Genomic DNA, 23,913 nt, shown 5'->3' on the forward strand with positions numbered 1-23,913 from the left:
ATGACGTAGATTGGGAAAAAACTTGCCGATCTCAGTGCGGATATGTGGGATCAGCAATTTTTTTTCCTATTGATGAAAGGGCTCGAGCTTGTGCAGAAGGACCAAGAAAGAACCAAGAGCCTCCTGTGTTGCGTGACGTAGGTATCTTGGGAGGCTCTGCACTCCCGTTAATTCTTGATCATCTAGTGGATCATGAATTAAGGCGGCCGTACTGCATCCTTTTCTATTTTTATAAAAAAGGGTGTTGTACTTAAAAAAAAAAAAAAAATACAGACAAACAAAATGTTTACTTAAAATAAAAGGAGAGAGAGAAGAGAACAAGCAAGTGGCACCCTGCTATCTTCCTCTCCGACAGATTACACAGCAGTCTTTCTTGCTCGGTTGTTAATCAATCCACCATTGCATATTACATGGATTTGAGGCAGAGCTGTACACATCAGATTTTTACCCGAGATGTACATGAGCATTTGTATTGGGCGATAATCTTCTGATGTATGCATGTAGCTTAATACAAGCATCACAAAGTAAAGAAAATGATCATAGTTCTACCTTAAAGCCTAACACCAGCTTAGTTTTCCCATTGTAATAGATTGGCTTTTTAGTTTTCTGACAATTTTTTTGTAGTGATTACAATGAGGCGATTGTGTCCTCACGTCCTGTCCTTATCACAGCAGGAAAAAAATTGGTAAAGCAGTACTGTAGGTCAAAGCATGTACTTATGCAGGAAAATGATGAACAGGAAAAAAAGACTCTAAGGCTCTATCTTTATTTTTTTTTCTATAAAAATGATTATTGTTGCATCTTTGGAACACTCTCCAAGGAACCACATCCTCCATAAAAATAGACTGTACCACAAATAAAATGTCTAAAAAAGGGTGAAAATAAAGAAGTGTAAATACAGCCTAAATCTAATCAACAAGTGAATCTATTAGCATACCAAGGTATAAAGGCATTACCACCTTCACTCCATTACCCAGTGTTACATGAACATGCTTGGTGCCATCTAGTGATCAGCAACCTGTAGTAACTACATTCATCTCCAATGCCTAATGCCTGCATATCATTGACCTGTTGCTGCATGGCAGCATACTTCTGTACTAGCTGAGATGTACTGTAATACTGACATGCTAAGTCTACCACAGAGTGGTATTTGTATATTAACATAGGGATGATTAGGAAGCATTAAAGCAACACTATGAAAACACATGTATTTTTCTATATTTTTATATCTCTTGTGCATTACCTTCTAATGATGTCAAGAAAAATTATACTCTGCAGGAGATCTCATATTTTATAAAAACAAACATAGATGAGATAAGACTACAGCTGTAAAAACTGAAAAATGAATGTATTATGGTTAAACATTCATCACTTTAATGTTCTTTAATACAATTCATAAACTGCTGTTTGTGATTACCAAATTGATTGTGATGATTTCTTCATAAGCCAGTGATGATTCTCCAGCAATCATGCCAGATCCTCGAAGATTCTCCACTCCAAGGCCTTCTTCCTTACCAATGATATCTGTTATTTTGTACCTGCAGGGCAAAACAAACTTTGTTATGAAAATTCCAAAGCAATCTTTGGCTTGATTTCTGAACCACTGACTTTCTGCAGCATTTGCAGTTAGCTACAAATTTGCCAGGTTTAGTAGTTATGAGCATTATCCAAAACAGCCCACAAAGTTAACTGTAGCTAGCCGTAGCAGCATCTCTGTACAAGTTCCTGGAGAAAGGCAGATATATTTGAAACCATTACATAATTGCTGCTGTGACATGGCCCTACCAGAAATCAAGAATGTTTCCATTATGAGTCATAAGAAGGTCAAATTTTCATCACTGACTAAATATTTGTATGCATAATACAAATCCTTTGTATGGTTTAGGAAATGAATAGCAATTAAAAATGATCAGCAGAAGATTCAAAAATGGAGGTTATGGTGAAAACTTTAGCTATAAAATTATATAAATATATATAAACATATTTATATACAAAGTATAATATATAAAGTAATAAAATTGAAAAAGTTGTACATGTATGCCACAACAAATGCCATACAAAACACTGCACTTATATGCAAGCTGACACAGTCTAAATTTATATGGGTAGACACAGGTATTGTCCCACCCACATTTCTCACCTGGTAAAAAAATGCTCTCTCTGCTCCTCCAACGACCTACAACTGACTTCCTCACTCATAACCTCATCACATCTCTACAGCTGCCCCAACTCTCTGGAATGGTCTTCCTCGCCCTATTCGGCTTGCTCCTACTTCTTCTCATTTAAAAGAGCACTCAAAACCCATTTTTTCAAACTTGCCTACCCATCTTCTTCTGTCTTTTAAAACCATCACTACTTCCCACCACTACATATCTCCCATCCGCTCCCAACACTTGTGTGGTCCAAAACTCCAACCATAGGCTAGAGTAGTCATATAAATCTGAAGTGGTGGGAACTGTTCCAATGGGGAGATGGCAATGCTCCATTGAGCCCCCTCTGAGTTGCCAAAAAGTGTCACTAATGCAGTACAAATTAAATGATGCTGATATGATATATAATTATATTTGTATAATTTAAACATTGTGTTACTTTGAGGGAAAATTATTTTGATGTAAAGAATGTTTTTACTAGCAAAGAATTCCATGACAATATCAAAAATACTAATAACTGTAATAAAAAATATTCCACATGTCAGAAGCAAGAAAATATATTAAAACTGACAAATAGTTATAATGTCTAAATACAGACACATATTTACCTTGACTCTCCTTCATCCTCTACGTGTTCACAGTGCACAGAATTCAAAGCACTAACTTTCTTGTAATCTTGTGGTGTTAAATACAAATATTTATACCCCTGAAAACAAAAATAGCTGTTAGCCACTGTATCGCCACTTAGTTGTAAAAATTTCTATCCAGAAAACGAATTACCTAGAAGTAACCTTTTATGTAAACTTACAAGGCAGGGCCACAGATGGGTCCTGGGTCTCTATTTAAACCTCCCTATTCAGCATCTCATTCTATACTCTTGTTAAACCAAATGTAGATAAATCTGTTGCAGCAGCATTGTCTGCACAAAGGTGAATTCAGCACAATGCCCGCATTGAGGATGAAGCCCCTGCTGTTACAAGAGTGCTGTCCACCGCCAACCATTTACCGGATGTCCTGGCATATGAACTGTAACAGTTGCAATACTCTTTATACAATGGTCAGTTGTATACCTTGTCTAATCAGTAAAAATATGACCATCTAAAGAGTTTTTACAGCAAAATAATTGAGGATTGTTGAAAAAAGGAGGGGGGCAGAAAAAAGTAGGAAGGAGACACAAACACCCACTTTTGAGTCTGTCGAAACACTTTAACAGCAGTTGAATTAAGGAGGCATGCTGTTTCTATAAATATAAAATGTTTGCCCCATTTTTGCTAAAAACACACAGACTGAGAAATACTGGACATAGTCGTACTTTAACTTAAAGGTTGGCATTCAGGGTCATTCCACACAAAAAAAAAAAAAAATACACTTCATACTTATTTATTTCTAACTCAAATCCAAGTTTTAGAGCAGCTAATCTTTGTGCATATTCTTGAATATCTCTCATAACTTACCTTATAGGGATCATCAGGGTCTTCCCATGCAACATGGAACATGTGACGTATTTCTTCTGCTAAGCCAATCCTTGCACCACTGTTAGCAGCAACATAAACACGTGGAATGCCTTGTGACCTAGAAAGTTCTGATGCTCTTAGGTAAAGTAAATCTTCTTGAGGTCCAAATGACCCAATTCTGTATGTGATGTCATTTCCTATTACAATGATGTCTCTGCCTTCTGGATATTCTGGAGTTTTAAGAGTCATTTTCCAAGCCACCATTCCAATCTGTTAAAAAAAACAATGTAGCTTTGAAAAAACATATAACACATACGGATGTATATATACTTTACATGACTATACAATTTACTGCATTTGTTTAAAAGGTAAAGGGGGGTGTGGGTGTATGAGATTTTCACACTTGCATTTTAGTTAACCCCCCTGGCGGTATTGGTGTGGCTCGGGGTAACGGGGTAAAAAAAAAACATACAAAAAGCGGTAACCCGGAGCCACACACGTGCTAGCTTAAAAACAAAAACAAAAAAAAACTTAGCTTGTCCCATTGCGTCCGCTGGCATCCAGATCTCATCCTCGGGCTGCCATCTCTTCATCCGATCTTCAGCTGGCGAGTGCAGTGACGTTCCTGGGGTTTCCCCAGGGACGTCAGTGCATGCGTCAGTGTGTGCGGGAGGCGAAGCGGGAAATTCAAATAATTTTGTATTGAATTCAATACTAAATAGCTGTATTAAATCCAATACAAAGAAATCTTTATATATATATATATATATATTATATATATATTATACATGCTACTGTACAATTATATTACAATTTTTTGTATTTTATATACCCTTGCTATACCAGATTATTTTTTTCTTTTATTTAAAGTTTAATAATAAAGTTATTAAATATTGGACATATTTTGGTGAGTTATGCCTAAGAACTATAGGCCTACAATGTAAAATAAATTTCCATGCAAAACAATGTAACACTTTTTTGCATAAAAAAATGGACAGAATTAGAACGCCAGGGGGGTTAAAGGAAAACTGTATCAAAACGCACAAATAGTAAAATTTAGAATGACCTTTTAAAGCTTTGCTAAAGTTAAAAAAAGACATAAATAATTTAAATAATTCAATCAATTAAAAAAATAAAGTATGTAATATGTTAGAAGACGTTACCTCATTTCCTCCTGGCAGTCTGTTCATGTGTACCAACTGGCCTTGATCATCCAATACAAGTTCGGTGTAAATGAGAACATCTGAGGGTAATGGACACTTTTGAATGTAAGCACTTGCATCCATCGACTCCCATCGTTTAATAAGAGACTAAGGGGAAATTTGCAATAATTTATTATTTATACCTAATAAGTACCGGTATTACATTGGGGTTTTACTTTTATTTTTCTTCAATAAAGAAAGAGTGAAAAACATCTGGATTTTTTTAACTTTTGAAACTCATATTTTTTTTTTTTTTGCAATGGTCCCATCGCCCACAAGCCAAGAACTGGGCAATGCATCTCAACAGGATGTATTTACTTTGAGATGGTTTCCTGTGCACTTGTATAGCAGTCAATTGCTTTTGCACACCGAGAGACCATTGCTTGTAGGATTTGATAAATAATACAGGCAGTTGTCTAAAATAAATGTGGCCTCCTAAATAGCCATTTTAAAATGGTCACATTCCCTTTTGTCTGCTCTGCATCCATTTATAGTTTTACTTGTATAAAAAAAAATGTAATACATATATACTATATAAATATAATACATCACTACATAAAAGTTTAACAAAAACTGCAATGAATGCCAACAAGAATAAAATTTAAAATATACAGTATTCACCAATACTTCTACAGGGCCACAATATATCCTTTAAATCTTAACTCACCTCAACATATTTCTTACAATATTTACAAAACCCAAATACGTATTTTACGGTAAAATGGCTGACACCTGATCGTGGTGTACACCGCCACCATTTAAATCTATGGGGAGACACTGCACAAGAGTGACCAACAAGATTTTTGCACTGTGGATAAAAACACTATAGGAGATCACTGCTGTTAAAAAGTAAGTATGGACCATAATGGGGGAGGGTTTTAAAGGTTAGATAAATTTAGTGGTCTAAAAGTGGGACTGGGTTTCTTTTTTTTTTTTGTTACAAATGCATTATTGCCCTTTAAAGATGATTGTCAAGTTGATGCTTTATCATTCATTTTGTTTTTCTGTTACTAAAATTATTCTGCTTTTCAATATTTTTGATTACAATGAAAAAGTTGATTGTAAAAATACTTTTAAAATTTAAATGGAATTAAATAAAAGGTAACTTACCTGACGGAACATTTCAGGAATATCATATATGTAAGTTGTTCCTAGAGATTGTGCTTGAAATCGCTTAGATTGTAGCAAATCTTTTGTCACATATGGAGTATTAATAAGCATTCCATGAAGTGGTCCTTGTTTGTCCCCATATGCTTGAAACATGATCTGTAAAAAAAAAAAAATATCCTAAATGTATGTATATGTACCATTACTAAGAAAGACCCTTTCAGTTGTTTGGTGACAAATACTTATTTTTAGGTGAAACAGTGTGGCACAAGTTGTTTTATTTAAAACTTGAACAATGGGAGCTGTTATCTAAAATCAAAATATAGGTTCTTTCCTGCCTAGTTTCCATGCACAACCCATGTACTGCCATAACCTTTTTTATACTCTGCTTTATTTTTAGTTATATCAATTTATATTATAGGAAACCCTGTAGTTAGGGTGCCAAGAACTGAATTAAACTGTTCATGCCAATCTGTTTAGGCATTTAAATTAGTTTGAATGCCCGCATTTCAAGAGTTTAACATTTAAAGTTTAAAATTAAATCAACATACCTCTCCTAAATTTAACACTTGATGGTGATAATCCAAAATGAGGTTTTTCCAAGGTTACTTGACACTTTCTTATTCCCTAATATTTATACAGCGATTGTACATTGTATTGTAAAAACATACTTTTCAAATAAACATTTAATATAATAAAATGCATCCATGCTTTAGTGTAGTCCAACAACAGTCTGGACATTTTTGGAAGTGGCCTTTAGGCTGAAGATCTAAACTGCACTGTTTCTTTCTTTAAAAGAGAAGGTATTCTAATAATCATAGTCAGGTTGAAAAAAAGACACAAGTCCATCATGTTCAACCACTAGGGAAATAAACATATTCCATATAAAAACCTTATTGACATTGTTGATCCAGAGGAATGCAAGAAACAGCTGGTTCAATTTACTCCAACAGGGGTAAAAAATTCCTTCCTGATGCAATCAGAATGAGTCTCCTCTGATTTAGCTCCACTCTCCTCTCCTAATTATTTAGCCGACTAATTTAAAGTGTTCATATTAAATCAGATACTCTGCTATTAGGGTCTACATCAATAAATCAAGGATCACACACTAAAGCACTAGTGTCATACTTGCGTTGTGCCAGTGTAAAAAAAAACCATTTTTCCAAATCTTGTACATAATATTTAAAGATATATACATATAAAAAAGAAGCAATGCATATTACTTTAGTACCAAATGAATTGGCAGGCCTCTTTGATCTAAATGTACAAAATCATTCTATTTTACACAGTGTTACATTAGTGTTAGCATATGGGATTTATTTGAAGTATTTTTGCACCTCCGAAATAGTTTCACACCTCCCTTACCTGTGCAGTTCTGGAATCTGTCACTTCTTTGTAAAGACTGATGTCTAAGTAGTAGCCAGATTCATTTGTCAAAAACAGTCGAATTGGAATCTGCTTCCCTGTTGGTGTCAAGCGGATATTTATTTTTAGTTCTGCTTGAAGGACACGCAACTTCCACAGGCGGCTTCCATAGCGCATAACCATGCTCCTAACAGATTCCTCTATCTGTTGGGAGAAGGTAAAAGTTTTTGTAAGTATGTTTATATTAAAAGGTTGAAATAGTTTTAAACAATTATATTTCAGTTCCTATGCCAACATGTAAACCACAACCTTACACTACAATAACTATAGACAGTTTGTATGACAAACCAGCATTATAACAATTAACTTTATTTGTAAAATCTCCAAGACATGGCACTTGGCAATCACATGGCAAAACCCTTTTGCTACAGAAAGTGTGTCAAAGGTAAGTCTCAGAAAAAAGTAAAACATGGATAGTTAGATTTTGAATAGCAGGGATGACAGTGGGAGCTGAACACACACAATAATTACAGGGTGGATAATGTTGTTTGGATTGGAGGAGAAAGGTGGCCGCATAGGTAGTATAAGGTAGAGAGGAGGCAGTGAGAGCATAATGTATATGGTGAATGGAAGAAAGGAGACAGACAAAAATGGTCAGTACAAACTCCTTCCTCTTGCACAGTTTGCAACAGCCAACAGCAACAACAATACAACAAGACTTAGTGAGCAAATGGTAAAGCCTACTAGTAAGAAGTTTTTGCCACATTTTTTGGTGACACTTTGTGCCCAGGAGTCTGGTTTTTCTACGGCAAACACCAAAACATTGTGAACATTGTGCACAGTTTAGAGAAGGCTTGAGCATAAAATGCTTTCTGTATTCATGTTAGAAGATTCCCCCCCCCCTTCCTTTTATGTCTGACAGCTGTCTTAGGAAGGGAGTGGACATCTCTACAGCCAGGACATAAAACAATACCAAAAGAGATGGTTCTACACCAGAATGACATGCACGGTGAACTGTTAGAAAGAAACACAGACATGTAGGAATATAAATTAAAAATTTGGTATACCTTTGAAGGATCCATGATAACTGTAGGAACAAAATTTAGGAAGATGTGGTTGCAGTCAGTGCGCACATTAGTGTTATTAAAGGCAACTTCGAGTTCATCCATAGCTTCCAGCAGGAGACGTTCACCTTCATTCTGAAGGTACTCAAATGAGGCTTCCTGTGAAATACAAAGAGATATAAACATATTTCTACTATATATAATAAAAATGAACAAACATAGCATAGACCATTTTTGCAACCAGTAAAAAAAAATGATAAAGCCTTGTGAAAGAAGTTTAGAGCTGACTATTAAAATTCTTTGCCACTTCTTTTTTCAATTTGCTGGTGGTCAAGAGGCATGCATGATAACATAAAATAACTGTTAATCCCATCAATCAAATTACAATGATCACCCACCATTCTTTAAAATATGAAAGATCATTTAGAAACCTAATTCAAAATAGAACTTACCTTTGTAACTAGGTCAGAATGTCTAATGATTGCACGGACAAAGAATCTGTAATCTGTGACTTCAGTTCCCTCCTCGACCTTTGCAGCTCCCAAATACAGATGCATTTTGTGGTTAGCACAGGGTATGGCTGTTAAATCAAAGTTCCTCATACGATTTAGCTCCAGCTGGAATGCAAGTGCTGGTTCCAAATGCCTGTAGATTCTGTCTTCTTCAAACTTGAAGGAAACACAGTTTATAATCCCATTTTCTAAAGCACCGACATATTATACATACAATAAAAAGTGGAAAAGGAAAATACAGTCGAGAAAGAAATGGGATAGGTTAAAAAGGGAGTAAAAAAAAAAAATCACAATGCCTGTAGATGATGAAAGATTATAAATTTTGTAACAAATTATTTATTATTGGTGAGTGCACGCAGAAAAGGGAGTTCAATCCCTTTAGAGTAAACTATAAAAATGTCATAAAAAAAGGGATGGGGATAGAGTCTTCCTTTTATTTATATTTAATGTATAATGACATATGTTGTGTGTCTGAAAAGAAATCCTTACCTTATTTCTTGCACGGAAAGTGAAAAATTTGGGGAATTCCCTCTGAATTAAAAAAAAAAAAATTTAAAAAGCATTTATAGTAATTAAAACAGCAAATAAATACATTTTAGTTTATTAAAGTTATTTAAAATTATGTATATTAAAAAATAAGTTTGATAACTAAAATCCACACTGACCCCTTTCCACATCAAATTCCCATAAAATATCACAACATATATTATGTACAGACAGTTTTCACAATTCAGTTGCTGAACACATGCCTGTCCCAGTCACAGTATTGGCTCAGAGGCTGCAAACACCAAGCTTACCATGGAAACATTCAATATTTTCTAAGCATGACCATTCATTGTATATTGGAGTGACAGGGATGTAAACTGTCTATCCAGACTTTTTGACACGAAAGATTTAAGATTATGCAACTGGAACAGGTAGTTCTAGAACACCTCTTCCTGTTCTTGGCCAATAAACTTCTGCACTGTCACATTCCGCGGGGATTGTATTAAGGTGGCTTGTGAATACAGATGTTAGGTTTTTTCCCCAACACCTCTTCGAACTGGAAATGTGGCTTAGACAAGCTGCAAAACATCTCCAATATATGTCAGACTAACTTCTAACATATAATATATGAAGATTTCATAATATTTATAACAGATCAGTTTAGACCATGAAGCACCTATGTAACTTTATTGTATAAACAGAGAACAGCAGACAAGTATTTTTACTAATGACTTGGAGATCATCATTGGTAAACAATTTTATGACATATGGTCCAAGATGACTTTACCAAAATAATCTGTATACAGCAAATGGCGTGCTTAGATAACAAATGGACCCAATCAACTAATAAAAAATAATGGTGGAAAAGAAGGAAAACCATAATGATCCATGACTTATCAGTACAAGGAGATTTTAAATGAGTAGGCAGTTTGCTATGGTAAAATTCAAATTTCAGTGTGACCAATTTTTTTATTCCATATGGAAATTTTTAAATACTTCCAAAGTCCTGTCTATTTTGCACTTTTTATTATTAGGTAACTCAGGGATGATGCAATTTACTTCTTGGAGAAACTAGAATATCCCCTTGTTTCAACTACATTCCTCCTGCTACTGGTTTATGAATAAGGAATCTTTTTTAAAGGTACCGTGAGAGGATCTCTGTTAAACTGGAAGGAACCAGATCATAAGATTGAGAATTGTGCTAGTTAGTATGTGATATTTTAAAATGTTCAGACAAAACAGTCATTTACACAGCACTAACGTTAACATTGTATCAGACACATAATCTGTACGCATAGGAAGCAAGGCCTTCTCCTTCAGCTTACTGGAGCACATTACTGTATACTAACTTTCCAGTTACCCCCTAACTCTGAACACCATTAAATGTTGTGTAATAAAAATATTAATGTTCACAGGGATATATATCTCCATTTACTTTAAGAGGTTTTTTAAAAAAAACTTTTTAAAGGACTCTATGTATGTTAATTACAGTCAACATAATTATTTCCCAGCATGTTTAGGTGGTAAAGCCTTGCTCGAGCTAACTTCCATTTTCTCATCTCATTAGGTTTTTAACATGATTATTAGTATAATAATCAGCTATGATGATTTGTGTTGCATGTTTTCACATTCTCTAATATGCAGGGTGTCTTGATTGGCTAATTTAGGCAAATTATTTTGATTGTCTTGACGATGGTTGGCTTATTTGATCGCAGCAGGGGTATAATTTGCATTCATGGGAAGCAAAGTTGTTGTGTTTTTTTCATGTGGAAAAGCAATGAGATGTTTTTGATTGTGATATCTGGCCTTCGTAGCGGTGTAATTTCTAGAAAATAACTTCATTAAAGTGATAACATGTGATGCTGCGGTAATGACTCATTGTAGCCTCGAGGAGAAGGATATCCATTCAGTAGACTGAACAGCTATGCTTATCAGCTTTTAATCATTAAGTCCATACAGTATATCTGCTTAAATTTGCTTTATCTATTTAAACAAAATTGCATCATTTAAAGATAATGATCAAAAAAATTTTTTTTCCCTTTATTGAGATAAACCTGCAAGCAAACTCTCTATTACTTTTTTAAAATAAAAGGAAAATGGATTCTTACTCTTCCTTCTGCTAAGGTAACACATTGGGGTTGAATAAAAGAGTTTAGGCTGTCCACACAGCAAAGGTTATAATCACCCTACAAGGGTTTATTGACTTTAGCCTTCCAACCATAAGTAAACAAAAAAAAAAACATTTTTTTCACATTTCTTTGCATATGATTGGGTATTTTTTGCATGTGAACAGCCTAATCCACCACATTATTTTACCTGCCATTTATAAAAAAAATTACCTTACCTTTTTAACAGAAAACCAACCAATGCACTACTATACTGTTACCACTACGCCTGTCATAACTACTGTCTACTAGTTAGCTCTAATATCGGTCAATGGCCTTAGAAACATAGTAAAAAATTCTCCTAGGTAGGTTGAAGTGCTATGTCTGCTCTAAAGTAAGCTTTTAAAAATATGAAGTTTTAATGTGAAACATAATAAAATAAGAGAAGAAATGTTTTTAAAAAAATTGACTATTATTCATTAGCACCTTAAAGTCCCACTTAAAATTAAAGCAAGATTGGATTCACAATATAATAATATATAATTGGGATGTGGTGCTCATTAATTCTCCTGTTTACAACTCTCTATTTTATACGTTTTTAAAACAGAAAACATTCAACTGTGATCCAGGGGACATTACTGCACATCTGATGGGCATTATGAACTTTAAGGCTTAAGGCAATCAGAGTCCTCTTGGTTCACAGCTGTGCTAATCCACGAGTAAACAAAAAGCTCACAACAAACATGGAGAAAAAAAAATATTTTACTAGTGTCAATGATGTGCTAAATCATAGTTGTAGTTAAACATCGTAATACATATCCTTGCAATCTGACCCGAATGACTCTACCCTATGTCAGGTCCTAACCTCTAAAACTCTATCAGCGGATGTTGTTATAGAAACCCTGTCACCAGACCATTTACCACTTAAAAACTTAATTTCTTTATACAAGTTATTTACCTGTAAAGGTCTCAATTCTTGGATGCCACAGTCTTGGGGTTTTTATTAGAAGCAGAAGAGACAATTTAAAATATTCCTTTGCTTTCTCCGGATGCTACATAAAAGTTAATTTAGGGAGGTGACGTTAGGGGCAAAGGAGCTGGAGTGTGCATGAACCGAGGGAACAGAGCTGGTGAATACACTCTTGGTAAAAAGTTTTCAAATTTGCTATGCTAGCAAGTTCAGAAGTGGATTACAATCAATATAAAAAAAGTTTATGGAAAGGAAAATGCTGCAAGTTAACATAAAACCTAACATTTTTTGTGGCAGGGTTTCTTTAAGCTATCAAAGGCATTTCTACTAAGTAAGCCTCCGCTCTGGCCAAACATCTAAATACATGCACAGTATGTGAACCGCTAAATAGATGTTCAACCTGAGGGGTGATTTTTTTTCACTATAAACAAAGAAATAATACAGTTTGCTCAAGAATCCACACCTAGAATATACAATAAAGAAGCATCTTCTTACTCCTTAGTTTTGGTAGATAAGCTAATATAAAGACACATTTCAAGTACTAATGCTGGTAAATAATTTAGGGGAAAACATCAATGAATGAAAGGACAGCATTTCACAGTTCAAGGTATTTCAGTTCTACTTCTGACCTAGGAATGGTTACCTGCTAGAGGGTCAGCACTGGCTCACAACCTGAGGCCTAAATATTTAGTGTTCTTGTAACAGTCTTAAAAAATGTGTTTATGTATTCAACAGCTACTATACAGTAGTAACTATTCATTCTTATTTTGTTCAGAATACTGTCACCTGAACATTCCTATTGTTGTATACAGCTGGGTTCATGTAATTTATTTTCTGATATATTCATAACCCTGATATTTGCACAATTTTTAACACACCATAATATATTCCCATTTGAGTTTTTCTGATCAAGGTCTGGATTACAAATCAACAATTTAACTGCAATGTATGCATTATAGCTTATTAAGAAATTGTGTTTTTTTTTTAAATATGTTTACCACCAGTGAAATGTAAAGGAAAATCTCACGCAAGAAACTTATTGAAAGTATTTGAGATTTTTATTAGTTACCATTACTAGTGATAAAACTTACATGAAATCTTTGGTCCACCTCACAGTTAACTTGCTTTCTGAAATCCTGTGTGCATGAAAAAGAAGACATAGGCTGCAATTATTCTGAATACACAATTAAATAATGTTTATTCTTATTCTGAATGTACAATTAAATAATGTTAATTCTTATAACTTTTATATATGAAATAGCAAGATGAAGTGTAAAAATATAATCTATAAAGTGAAAAAGGCAAGAGTTCTATCTGTTACATTGGCACAGGAAACAATTTTAATACAAAGCTTGTAAAATATGGCACAGCAAATGGTAAGTACTGTACTCCAATCAGGTGGGGCTAATCTTCATAACATAAAGGATGGTAGAGTAGTTCTTATAGCAAGTACATCTCTGGGCTTTTATACATCCCTCACATCATGGCTTTTCATTTTTTAGTTTTTAGTGTTTGGCAGTTTTGATAACAAAATTATGGATGGACAGTCTATTAAAGTGAAAAATCCATCAAACAGTTAAATGATATAATATAGGTTTATTGTAGCTGTGAGAGACAGAACAACAACAAAAGAACCCTCAAAAACCCTGACAATGACCCAAAACACACAGCGTGGTTCAAGAAGAAGCACATGAAGGTCTTGGAGTGGCCTAGCCAGTTTCCAGACCCTCATCCCATTGACATTTTGTGGAGGGAGCTGAAGGTTCCAGTTGCCAAACATCAGCCTCGAACCTTACTGACTTGGAAAGGATCTGCAAAGAGGAGTGGGACAAAATCTATCCTGAGATGTGTGCAAACCTGGTGGCCAATTACATGAAACGTCTGACCTCTGTGATTGCCAACAAGGGGTTTGCCATCAAGTACTAAGTCATCTTTTGCGAAGGGATCAAATACCTTATTTCATTTATTACAATGCACATCAACCTCTGACATTTGAGCACTGGGTTCTTTGGTTTTTATTCTGTCTCCCACAGCTACAATAAACCTACCATTAAAATTATAGACTGGTCAGTTCTTTGTCAGAGGGCAAACGTACAAAATCATCAGGGGATCAAATTCTTCTTTCCATCACGGTGTGTGTGTGTATTTATATATATATATATATATATATATATATATATATATATATATATATATAAACTATTTTAGCTGCCAAATGATTTAATTCTGTTCCGCCAGTCTGGTGATTCATACATGGCTGCTACACTGTAAGGAAAATTACTTTACTGTCTCCTGGTTCAGCTTTATGGCTTTTCAAGACCACCAGTAGAAGAAAAGTGACAAAAGGAGGATGCAAAGTTGGACCAGGATACAGGAAAGCCAGCAGTCAGGTTATTCAGTGTACCTGCAATGGACTGATCATAAAGTTCGCTGAACAAAAAAGGCCATTTTAGACTTGCGGTCAACCTCTGTACCGTAGGCCCAAAGGTTTCCTGGTGGGGAAACATTTTGTGCACGTTTTCACACAGTGGTAGTGGGGTTGAATATTTGACTCAAATATTTTACACTTCATTAAATTAATAAAATTATGCTATATTATAGCTTAACATGTCACAGGCACATCAAGACAGGAGAATGGTAGACTTTCATAGTCACTTGTACAGCTGTTCCCCAATTTCACTCAGTGATCCATTCTACTGGATCACTGAACAATCAACAGGATTAAATGGGACATCTCCCTCTGCTGGTCCCCCTCCCCTCTCCATAGAATGACTAGCTCTATCCACACAGAGCTTTTTTGTTCCTAGCAGATCTAGCATATGTATGTAGCATAACACAAATCTCCATAAAAACAGAACAATTCTCAAATTACATATGGAAAATTACCTTCTGCGCTACTAAGAACGTTAGTCGACGAATCCCATGGTCCATTAGTACAGATTTCTGTTAAAACAAATGTAAAAATAAATTACAAATCAGAACTGTAAAACACTACTTTATAGAGAAACCCAGAAATACTACAGATTATAGATTTAGAACAATTTGGAATTTTACAAGATACACAAAAAAAGGAGAAAATAGAAAAAAATATTTTTCTGAAGCAGAACAAATTGAACTTCAATGACTATTAATTTGCAAAAAGAAATACAGAAACAAAGCTTCAAAATATGTATTTTAAATATGAAGCCTTCAGTAATTAACATTTTCTTTTTAATTTAGGTCTGTGCATTACAGTGTAATACTAAATTCATTGTGACGGAAGCAGTGTTAAATAACTGCCTGCAGTGGTCAGACACAGAACGGGGTCCAACACAATCCCAATCCAAGAAGTAGATCCTTGTCAAGTGTAAAAAATGATAAACCTTATTCAATTTTTTTTTTTTACAGATAGATTAGGAAAATCCAGGGCAGTTCTGGTTGTTACACAGTCAAGGTGCAGAATAGAGTAAGTTTTACACGACAAAAATAGATCAACTGTGGACCATGTCTGATCAATGTGTGTGGACAGCTCTTTTGAAATTATACATAAAAGGAAAGGAAGAAAAAAGACTGAGTTTATGCTGGCAAAAATCAAATTTATGTTTGGCATAGCAGTAAGAATGCCAATAAGTTGGTGAGTATACAATAAGTACAATTCAAGAGTGAGTACATATGGTAAAGAAGGCTTTAATGCATCTCTATCCATCCCCTGAGGAAGCCTACCGGTGAAATGAGTCGGGATTGAGACAATCCCCATCCCGATTCCTTCAGCACCTTTATTTAGGTGTCTTATGTCTAGCACCAAAGGCATTTCCCCTCGCCAGTTTCTAGGGCGAAGCCTTCTTTACCATATGTACTCATTATTTAATTGTACTTGATTTTTGCCAGCATAAACCCAGTCTTTTTTCTTCCTTTCAATTTATGTATAGTTCTCTCTGGGGCAGGCAAACCTTAATGTTTCTAAGAAGGATGTTACTCCAATTGTGTATATTTAACTTTTGAAACTTTATTAACATGGTAAAGTATATACAAAATCTTAATGACAGGACACATAAATATTATATTGTGCATACAATAGGAGCCAGCACTGTATTGCCATAGATGTGACACTATGTAAAGATGAACTAGATTAATTATATCCAGTAATTCATCTAGATTACTGAAAAAAAATGTATGTTGGATGAGTAAACTATCCTACTTAAGAAACAATGTTTTCAAAATCAATGTTTTCAAAAGATACATTACAAATACATGAAAGATGCATAAAAACTATTGGTTTTATCCATTCCGAAATGTGTTAGCTTTCCGATATCTATCCAGCGGGATCCCAGAATGTGATCCATGGCATTACATTACATTTTTTTTTTCCAAACATCAGATGAACTTAAAATAAGGAAAATTAAAATCAGGATATGCCTGATCCATAGGCAACCAGATGACTGGACATATACAGTTAGTATTTTACATGGTATTGGGATGAAAGCATAATGTAAATACAATCAGATCCATTACACAATTATAGCTTTAGTTTTTTTTTAGTCCTATTCTATGAAATGTGCCCAAGAGAGCCCTACGGGAAATATAAGTAATCATGACTGTCTTGCCACTTATTGTGTTTCATAGTTCTTAAAATCACTAGAGCTGAAAGCGCAATCCAGTCCCTACTTCAGAAGCAAAAAAAATGTGCAAAAAATGGATTGCAATTAAGAAAAAAAAAAACATATAGCAAGCTTTGGCAATAATATTACTGTCCGGGAGAGAAAATAACTGTAATACCCTGAGTTTTAACATCAAAATTGTTATTGCTTTTAAAATTCCACAAGTGGCATATAATGACAGCATAGCAACAGGATTCTGATTACATTGTAATAATGTGGGTTTCTCAGTCAGTCTACAGTTATAACCAGGCGATTAGGCAGCAGCACCTGGAGAAACTCCATTAACGCTGACTGCTTCCATCTCCTCTGCAAGTCATTTACAAGTATATGATCCTAATTTCTATAAACATGCTGGGGCTGAGATATTATTTGGACAATTGGGATTATTCTAGTAGATGCTTAAATGTTTTTTTTCCCTCCCACTGCCTGAGGCTTGATACAGATGAAAATCAAAACTATCTTTTTTCTTCTGTTTGTTTTTAAAAAAAGAAAAACTGATCCCCCCACCTCCACTAAGCCAGGGAAACAGGAGTGTGTTTGTGGATGAGCCCAGGTAAACATATTACATCAAACACTTGAAAATTCAGTTGCCAAAACAGCAAGTAATATTCTTCTGGATGCTAATCAACAAATGAATAATTTCTATACTATAAAGTAAAACGTCTGCTAGAAACTTAGGTGCGGTATTTCATTTAGCATGCTTAGCACCCATGACTTTTTATGGTTAACAAGATCAGTTTGTCTGACATAAACTGGATCATCCACATGGAGACCTAAGCGGGTGCCTAGGAATTGTGAGGAATCCAGGGGCAATGGAAACTATGCTTCTCTGACTGTCTCCAGCTGCCTTTAAAAATAGTAAAAATTACTCAAGGCTGTCCTTGTTTCAAAAGCAAGGATAACATCACCAATGCATTCTTGACACTCAAAACTTTGAAAGATGGCCATAGTCATGTAATTTTAAATGCCTTGGACACAGCAGTGGCATCATCCATACATCCGAGGACCGAGAGGGAGGCAGGTAGTTGTTTGTATTATTTATTGCTAACTTTATTTTTTAATGGCTGTCAGGGTATTTGCCATTTGCTTTCTTTTTTGTATTTTAGTTTTTTTTTTTTCATTTTCATTTCATTTTTTTCATTTTAAAATGTCTCGTTTATTCATTTGTAGTCAACCATAATGCATTATACTTCGTTTTTTTTCAGGGGAATTAGGGATTTATTTTTGTAGCAAATTTGAAAACATTTATATTTTATTTTAGGTTTTATTGGAAAAATATATACAAATTTTTCTAAAATGCCCTATACCGAAATTTAAAAAACTTCCAACAGATAGGTAATTATTGTAGAAGAGACTTTATATTTTTCTTCTACCACAATGTCTATCCCCTGCCTGCCAGCAGCTTGATTTACAATTTGCATTTTGTGCATGAGCAGCTCAGTGGACAATAGGGGAATAGTAGTATGTTCTGGATTCATGGATGAATAAACTTTCATAAAACTGAGAGACTGAAAGAGAAACTGAAAGAAAGTTACATCATTCTAGCCTAGCCAATCAAGTCAGCTGAAGATTCCTAATTACAACAGAAGATGGGTAGGTGATGGAAGAACCAGCAAAGGAACAACAAAAGAGGTTAAGGACCTTTGCTGCACTAAAGGGGGGCACTTCTAGGTAAATGTGTCATAATGTAAAAAACATGCTGTGCATTCTTACACATTAGGCCTGGTTTAATAAAGCTCTCCAAGACTGGAGAAGATATGCTTCCATGAGTGAACTTGGGTAATCTAGAAAACCTGGAATGGATAAGGATTGAAAACATTTGCTAACAAATAGCAAATGACTTAAGAAATCCATTCCAGGTTTACTGGATCACCCAGGTTCACTAATGAAAGTGTGTCTTCTCCAGTCTTGGAGAGCTTTAATAAATCAGACCCATTGTGTCAAGCTTCTGGGGAACATAAACATATTCTGTTTTAAGAATCCAATATTGTCAGGACAAAATACAGCATGTGTAAACTGACTAATCTATTTGTATCTGCTGTGTTTGTCATTTAAAGTATAGGCAAAACAAAGTTATTTTTGTACCACTTAATTGCTTGTGATTTTAACTGTACATGGAAGTTACTTTTGCTGATGTGTCATGGCAGTAATGGAGTGATATTCAAGGTATGATATGATATATATATTATATGCCTGTTCTTAAACGATCATAAGACACCGAGGTCATTGTGTTTTTACCCTAATGCTTTCATTATAGTAAAAATATTTAGAGTGTATAAAATTATATATGATTCATCAGTTTTATGTTCTACTGAGATGTAATGGACATTATCATACTACTTACTTTGTTTTGTGTGAACTCACGAAACATTGAAGCAAGTCCATCATCATCAATGTCGCAGTCAGTCTTGATGGCTATGTTGAGGATGTGGATTGGTTCATCTCGAATACTCTGAAGAAAGAGCATAAAAAGTTGATTGAACAGCCTTTTCCCCAATGTAACTCTCCAACAGTTTAAATAAAAATGATCGTTATTACACACAGAAATCCTAATATTGAATTTTTATGTTTTGTAATCCTACAAATTATTCACCCCAACCCATTTACCTTTAGACCTAAATCTAGAATTTAGGTCTTGTGTTAGCGTTACCAATATTACCCTCTCATTTTAGTGTAGGCAGCACCAGCAAAAATATTCTCAATGATTTATAAAAAGGATAGCAAGAATACATTTCCCATTAGTAATAAATCACTATTTATCCATGTCAGTGGTAAAAATAGTAATAATAAACCTTTTAAGCAACAGATATCCCTATTTATTGGTGTCAGTGGTAGTAATAACAAACCGTCCTATAGCAATTATAGATGCATGTTCATTAGGGTCAGTGGTAGTAATAAGAAACCTCTTCAGAGTTTTAAAAATAATACCCACTTTTACAATAAATATCCCATTCACTGGTCTTCAGTAGCTTTTTACCTGCAAACATGTTCTTTCAATGCTTCTTCTCTCTTGTATCTATCAGAACTTCACTATGTCTGCCAGGCAGGAGAACACAACCCGACACACAAGTCTAGTGTCACTTGAGTGCTGAATATTGGGATGCATATGACATTCTGGCACTCAGAACCCTGATGTCATCCTGCATTTAGGCTGTAACAAAGATGCAAAAGAAGGACCCATGGGCCATCTGTTGGACATCCCTGCTATATGCTCTAGAGATGAGAGGGTGAGGTGTTCTGTAGTCCAAAGCAGGAGCAAGAAACTTAAGGTGAACACATTACTTTTTAGTAGATACTGTATAGTATAGGTAATGTGAACGGACACACTGAGACATAAATACATTACTAGCAGGATCACCATTTAAAAAAATTAAAACATTAAACCTCAAGACTGAGTTGCTAAGCTGCATCATATTACTCTTTTTGTTCTTGGATTTAGATATTTTTTGGAGCTTTTGAGTGTTTAAAAATGTGTGTGTTTACTGCTTAAATCCAAACTTGAAATTTAATTTTTTAGACAACATGTACCTGGATATTCTATGACACTATTTCCTATAATAATATTTTTAGATCTGATACATTATGATACAGTCAATAAAGGCAGTTATTGGTTAGATTTAAAAGGTTTGGGTTAAAAAATCAAAAAAGTGATACAAACTGAATAGCCACATAAGAAAAGGAAAAAGCCCCAAAAGGACTGCACCACCAGGCAGTAATATATGATTATTAGAATATAGAAAAGAAATATAATTTTTGACTAACAGTAATCCCGAGTGTGACTCGGGGTGGATTTACCATGCAAAAAGCGCTCACACTCGGGGTCACTTAAAACATAAAAAAAAAAAAAAAAAACACACACTTACCTTGTTCCGTTGTCATCCCCCGGCATCCTGTATATATATACTACTGTACAGTAATATTACATGGTTTTTTTTTAAGTTTATTATTAAATGTATTAAATTTATTAAGTATTGGACATATTTTGGTGAGTTATGCCTAAGAATTATAGGTCTACAATGTAAAATGAATTTCCATGCAAAAAAATTTAAAGCTTTTTTGCATGTAAATACAGACAGAATTAGAACGCTAGGGGGGTTAAATGCAAAAGCAGACAAAAATCAAAAATCCCCATAATGTATACAGAAGGCAGCTATCCAAATTTATCTAAAATGCCTTGTTTGAACACCTACAGTTGTTCACTGCTGTAGGCATACCCAGGTCTGACAACACAAGGAAATAAAATACAATGAAATCAAGCACAAACATAAATCAAATAATACATTACATGCATGCTAAGGTTGCATAATAATTAAAATTCTATATATAAAGGATAATGAAGAGGCAATGTCAAGATAGAGCAACAATAGAAGAACAATATTAGAACAAAGTACGAAAGCAGTTGCCTAGGGGACCAAAAGGGATAAAACTAATGCTAATATTGAGAGTTGTCAAAGCATGGAAATTTAAAGGTAGGAGGTCAGAGGGAACCCTTTATGTGTAGCTTCATACATGCCATTTTATCATTGGGTTTGATTCTCCTTTTGTGTTGTAGGTCTCTTCCTTATGGCTAGTTCACCAAGGTGTTGCGGTCATACAAGTGTTTCATACAAGAAACCTCAAAATATATAACTTGCAGGTATAATATATTGCAGGAAAGTAGACAGGAGCATACTGTGGAAGAGTGTATTAACCACTGGCATTAAATTAAAAAAGGCATCGCTAAGCAGTTGTGAACTTGGAGAACTAGAATTTTGCCAGACTGACAAACAGAAGACTTGGAATGGTAGGTTCTGTACATTTCCAAGTTTTAATTCAAACTGAAAGAACACCCTAATGTCATAACATCATGGCTGACCCCAGCAAGCAGCAAGTAAGACTTAAAAATCACTATACATGTTAAAGTACACCACATTTAAAAAATAACTTCAACAAATAGGTACCTTATTGTCATCTTCATCATAGAGAGAAGGATGACCAGCTTCTGGAAAGATAGGACTCTGAGGTGGGGAGTCTGAGAAACAACTCATGACATCATCAAACATTCTGAGAATAAAATTAAAAAAATAGATATTGCATCATATTCATACATTTATTGGCTCAGGAAAAAAACAAAAAAATATGCAAAAAGGTAAAAAAAAAAAAAAAAATGGGGTTTTTTTTCCTTTCTCATCATCTCATCATCCTGCTCAATGTCACGTGAAAGATCTAAGAAAAGCTTTTAAAGTATCTAGAGTATCTTACTTCCACATAGCTGACATGCAGCAAACTTCTCATAAAAATAAAGAGGCTACATTAATCTAATCAGCCTTTATTAGGCAAATAACTGAAAAGCCTATGACGTGAGCAATGAGAGCTGTGTAATCGCCTCTCTTCCCAGGGGTCGTGCATCTGCACACATGGAAAGACAGATGCCACACTCATTGATTCAGGAGAAGACAGTCCCTGCTGGGCTGTAGTCGACAGCTATGCCTAATTCTTCCTGACATTTCATTCCTTACTGTGCAAGCAGATTCCTATATTCCTGTTCCCATAACAAGCACCAGCTCCCACTGTTGAAATGCAAGTGGGGAGTCATGCAAAAACAGCTGAGATGGAGAACATTAGCAGCGCCCATTTCAAAGCTTAACAACAGACCACAGCGCTCCAATTTTAAAGCAACAAGATGGCATACAAAGTGTTCTTATTGGTCAAAACACATTTATTTCTCATATCTATGCAATGTTGGCATATTCTACAGAGCTTTACAAAGTACAAACATGAGTATCACCCAGAGGAAACTCAACGGAGAATAAATTTCATGCAGAAAAGATAAATCTCAATCTACTTCAAAGTCAGTAATGAAAACCATTACACTTCTGCATTGCTCAAACCTGATATGATAAAGAAGCATACAGCTATTAAAGTATAAACATAAAAAAATAAAAAATAAAACTAAACAAATATTCACTCTTTAATGGCAATATACCTCAGAAATATGGTATACAATACTAAACTAACTATTAATAATTAACCTTACATCATAGTTCTTTATCATGTTATATAAATTGGTATGTTATGCACACATGAAATACCTGACAAAATCATCAAAAGTTCGAAAGGCAACCATTCCACCCATTCTTTGACATGGAGGAGTGAATGAGGTATCCAGGAGGACATCACTGACACTGGCAACATGGACCATTCCATAGTGATTAAGATTGGAAGAAAATGACATTCTGTAAGGTAAATACATTTATGAGATACCTTATATATGCTTCATTATGTCAAATATACAGACTTTTTGTGAATGACACATAATGCATATCTACAAAAGCGATTATTAAAAAGTACCCGTAAAATGGTAACGTCACACAGGGTGCATTAAGAGACCCTGAGGTCCATGCAGTATTGGAATATTATTGATGTTGATTCAAACTCCAATCTTTCTAATTCTCTCTAATAGTCTCTAATTTTTTGTGTGATTACTCCAAAAGTAAACTTTCAGTTTTATTTTTTAGGTGTCAATTAGAAAATATGCAAGAAGTAAGCAAGAAGGAGAAGGTGCCTAGTTGCACACTGAAATGGAAGCAGGCCCATGTAATATTGAGCTTTCTAGCTAGTTTTACCTATTTTCAAAGTGATCATGAGATGCTATGCTTACTATTGTACATATTGAAACCACATTGCATCACTAAGTAGGACAATTTGTCTTTAGACAAATATTGATCTCAATAGTACTTTTGAACAACTGGGGATTTTAGGTATGGAGTATATCTTCTTTTGTCGTGATAATGGACATATGTAATATCTTTTCAAATAAAGAACTGTATTTGGGATGAATTCTCTTTACCCATACAATATTTGATGTTTTTAATATGAGTG

The 23,913-nt window shown here is 34.7% G+C and overlaps 1 protein-coding gene across 2 annotated transcripts in view; it reads right to left on the reverse strand.

Annotated features, from left to right (window-relative positions):
* The window catches only part of ACACA (acetyl-CoA carboxylase alpha), a 195,855-nt gene that overhangs the window by 81,213 nt on the left and 90,729 nt on the right, over positions 1 to 23,913 (reverse strand). For both annotated transcript variants that reach the window (XM_072422398.1, XM_072422391.1), the window contains exons 30-43: positions 23,124 to 23,267; positions 21,993 to 22,095; positions 19,397 to 19,504; positions 15,302 to 15,358; positions 13,507 to 13,551; positions 9,344 to 9,385; positions 8,795 to 9,010; positions 8,346 to 8,501; positions 7,279 to 7,482; positions 5,917 to 6,072; positions 4,768 to 4,914; positions 3,605 to 3,874; positions 2,759 to 2,856; positions 1,418 to 1,538 (exon numbers count right to left, since the gene is read on the reverse strand). In XM_072422398.1, coding sequence (XP_072278499.1) covers positions 1,418 to 1,538; positions 2,759 to 2,856; positions 3,605 to 3,874; positions 4,768 to 4,914; positions 5,917 to 6,072; positions 7,279 to 7,482; positions 8,346 to 8,501; positions 8,795 to 9,010; positions 9,344 to 9,385; positions 13,507 to 13,551; positions 15,302 to 15,358; positions 19,397 to 19,504; positions 21,993 to 22,095; positions 23,124 to 23,267 — 1,867 coding nt within the window. The remainder of the gene's footprint in view (positions 1 to 1,417; positions 1,539 to 2,758; positions 2,857 to 3,604; positions 3,875 to 4,767; positions 4,915 to 5,916; positions 6,073 to 7,278; positions 7,483 to 8,345; positions 8,502 to 8,794; positions 9,011 to 9,343; positions 9,386 to 13,506; positions 13,552 to 15,301; positions 15,359 to 19,396; positions 19,505 to 21,992; positions 22,096 to 23,123; positions 23,268 to 23,913) is intronic.

The sequence above is a fragment of the Pyxicephalus adspersus genome, chromosome 1, assembly GCF_032062135.1.
Source record: "Pyxicephalus adspersus chromosome 1, UCB_Pads_2.0, whole genome shotgun sequence".
NCBI lineage: Eukaryota > Metazoa > Chordata > Amphibia > Anura > Pyxicephalidae > Pyxicephalus > Pyxicephalus adspersus.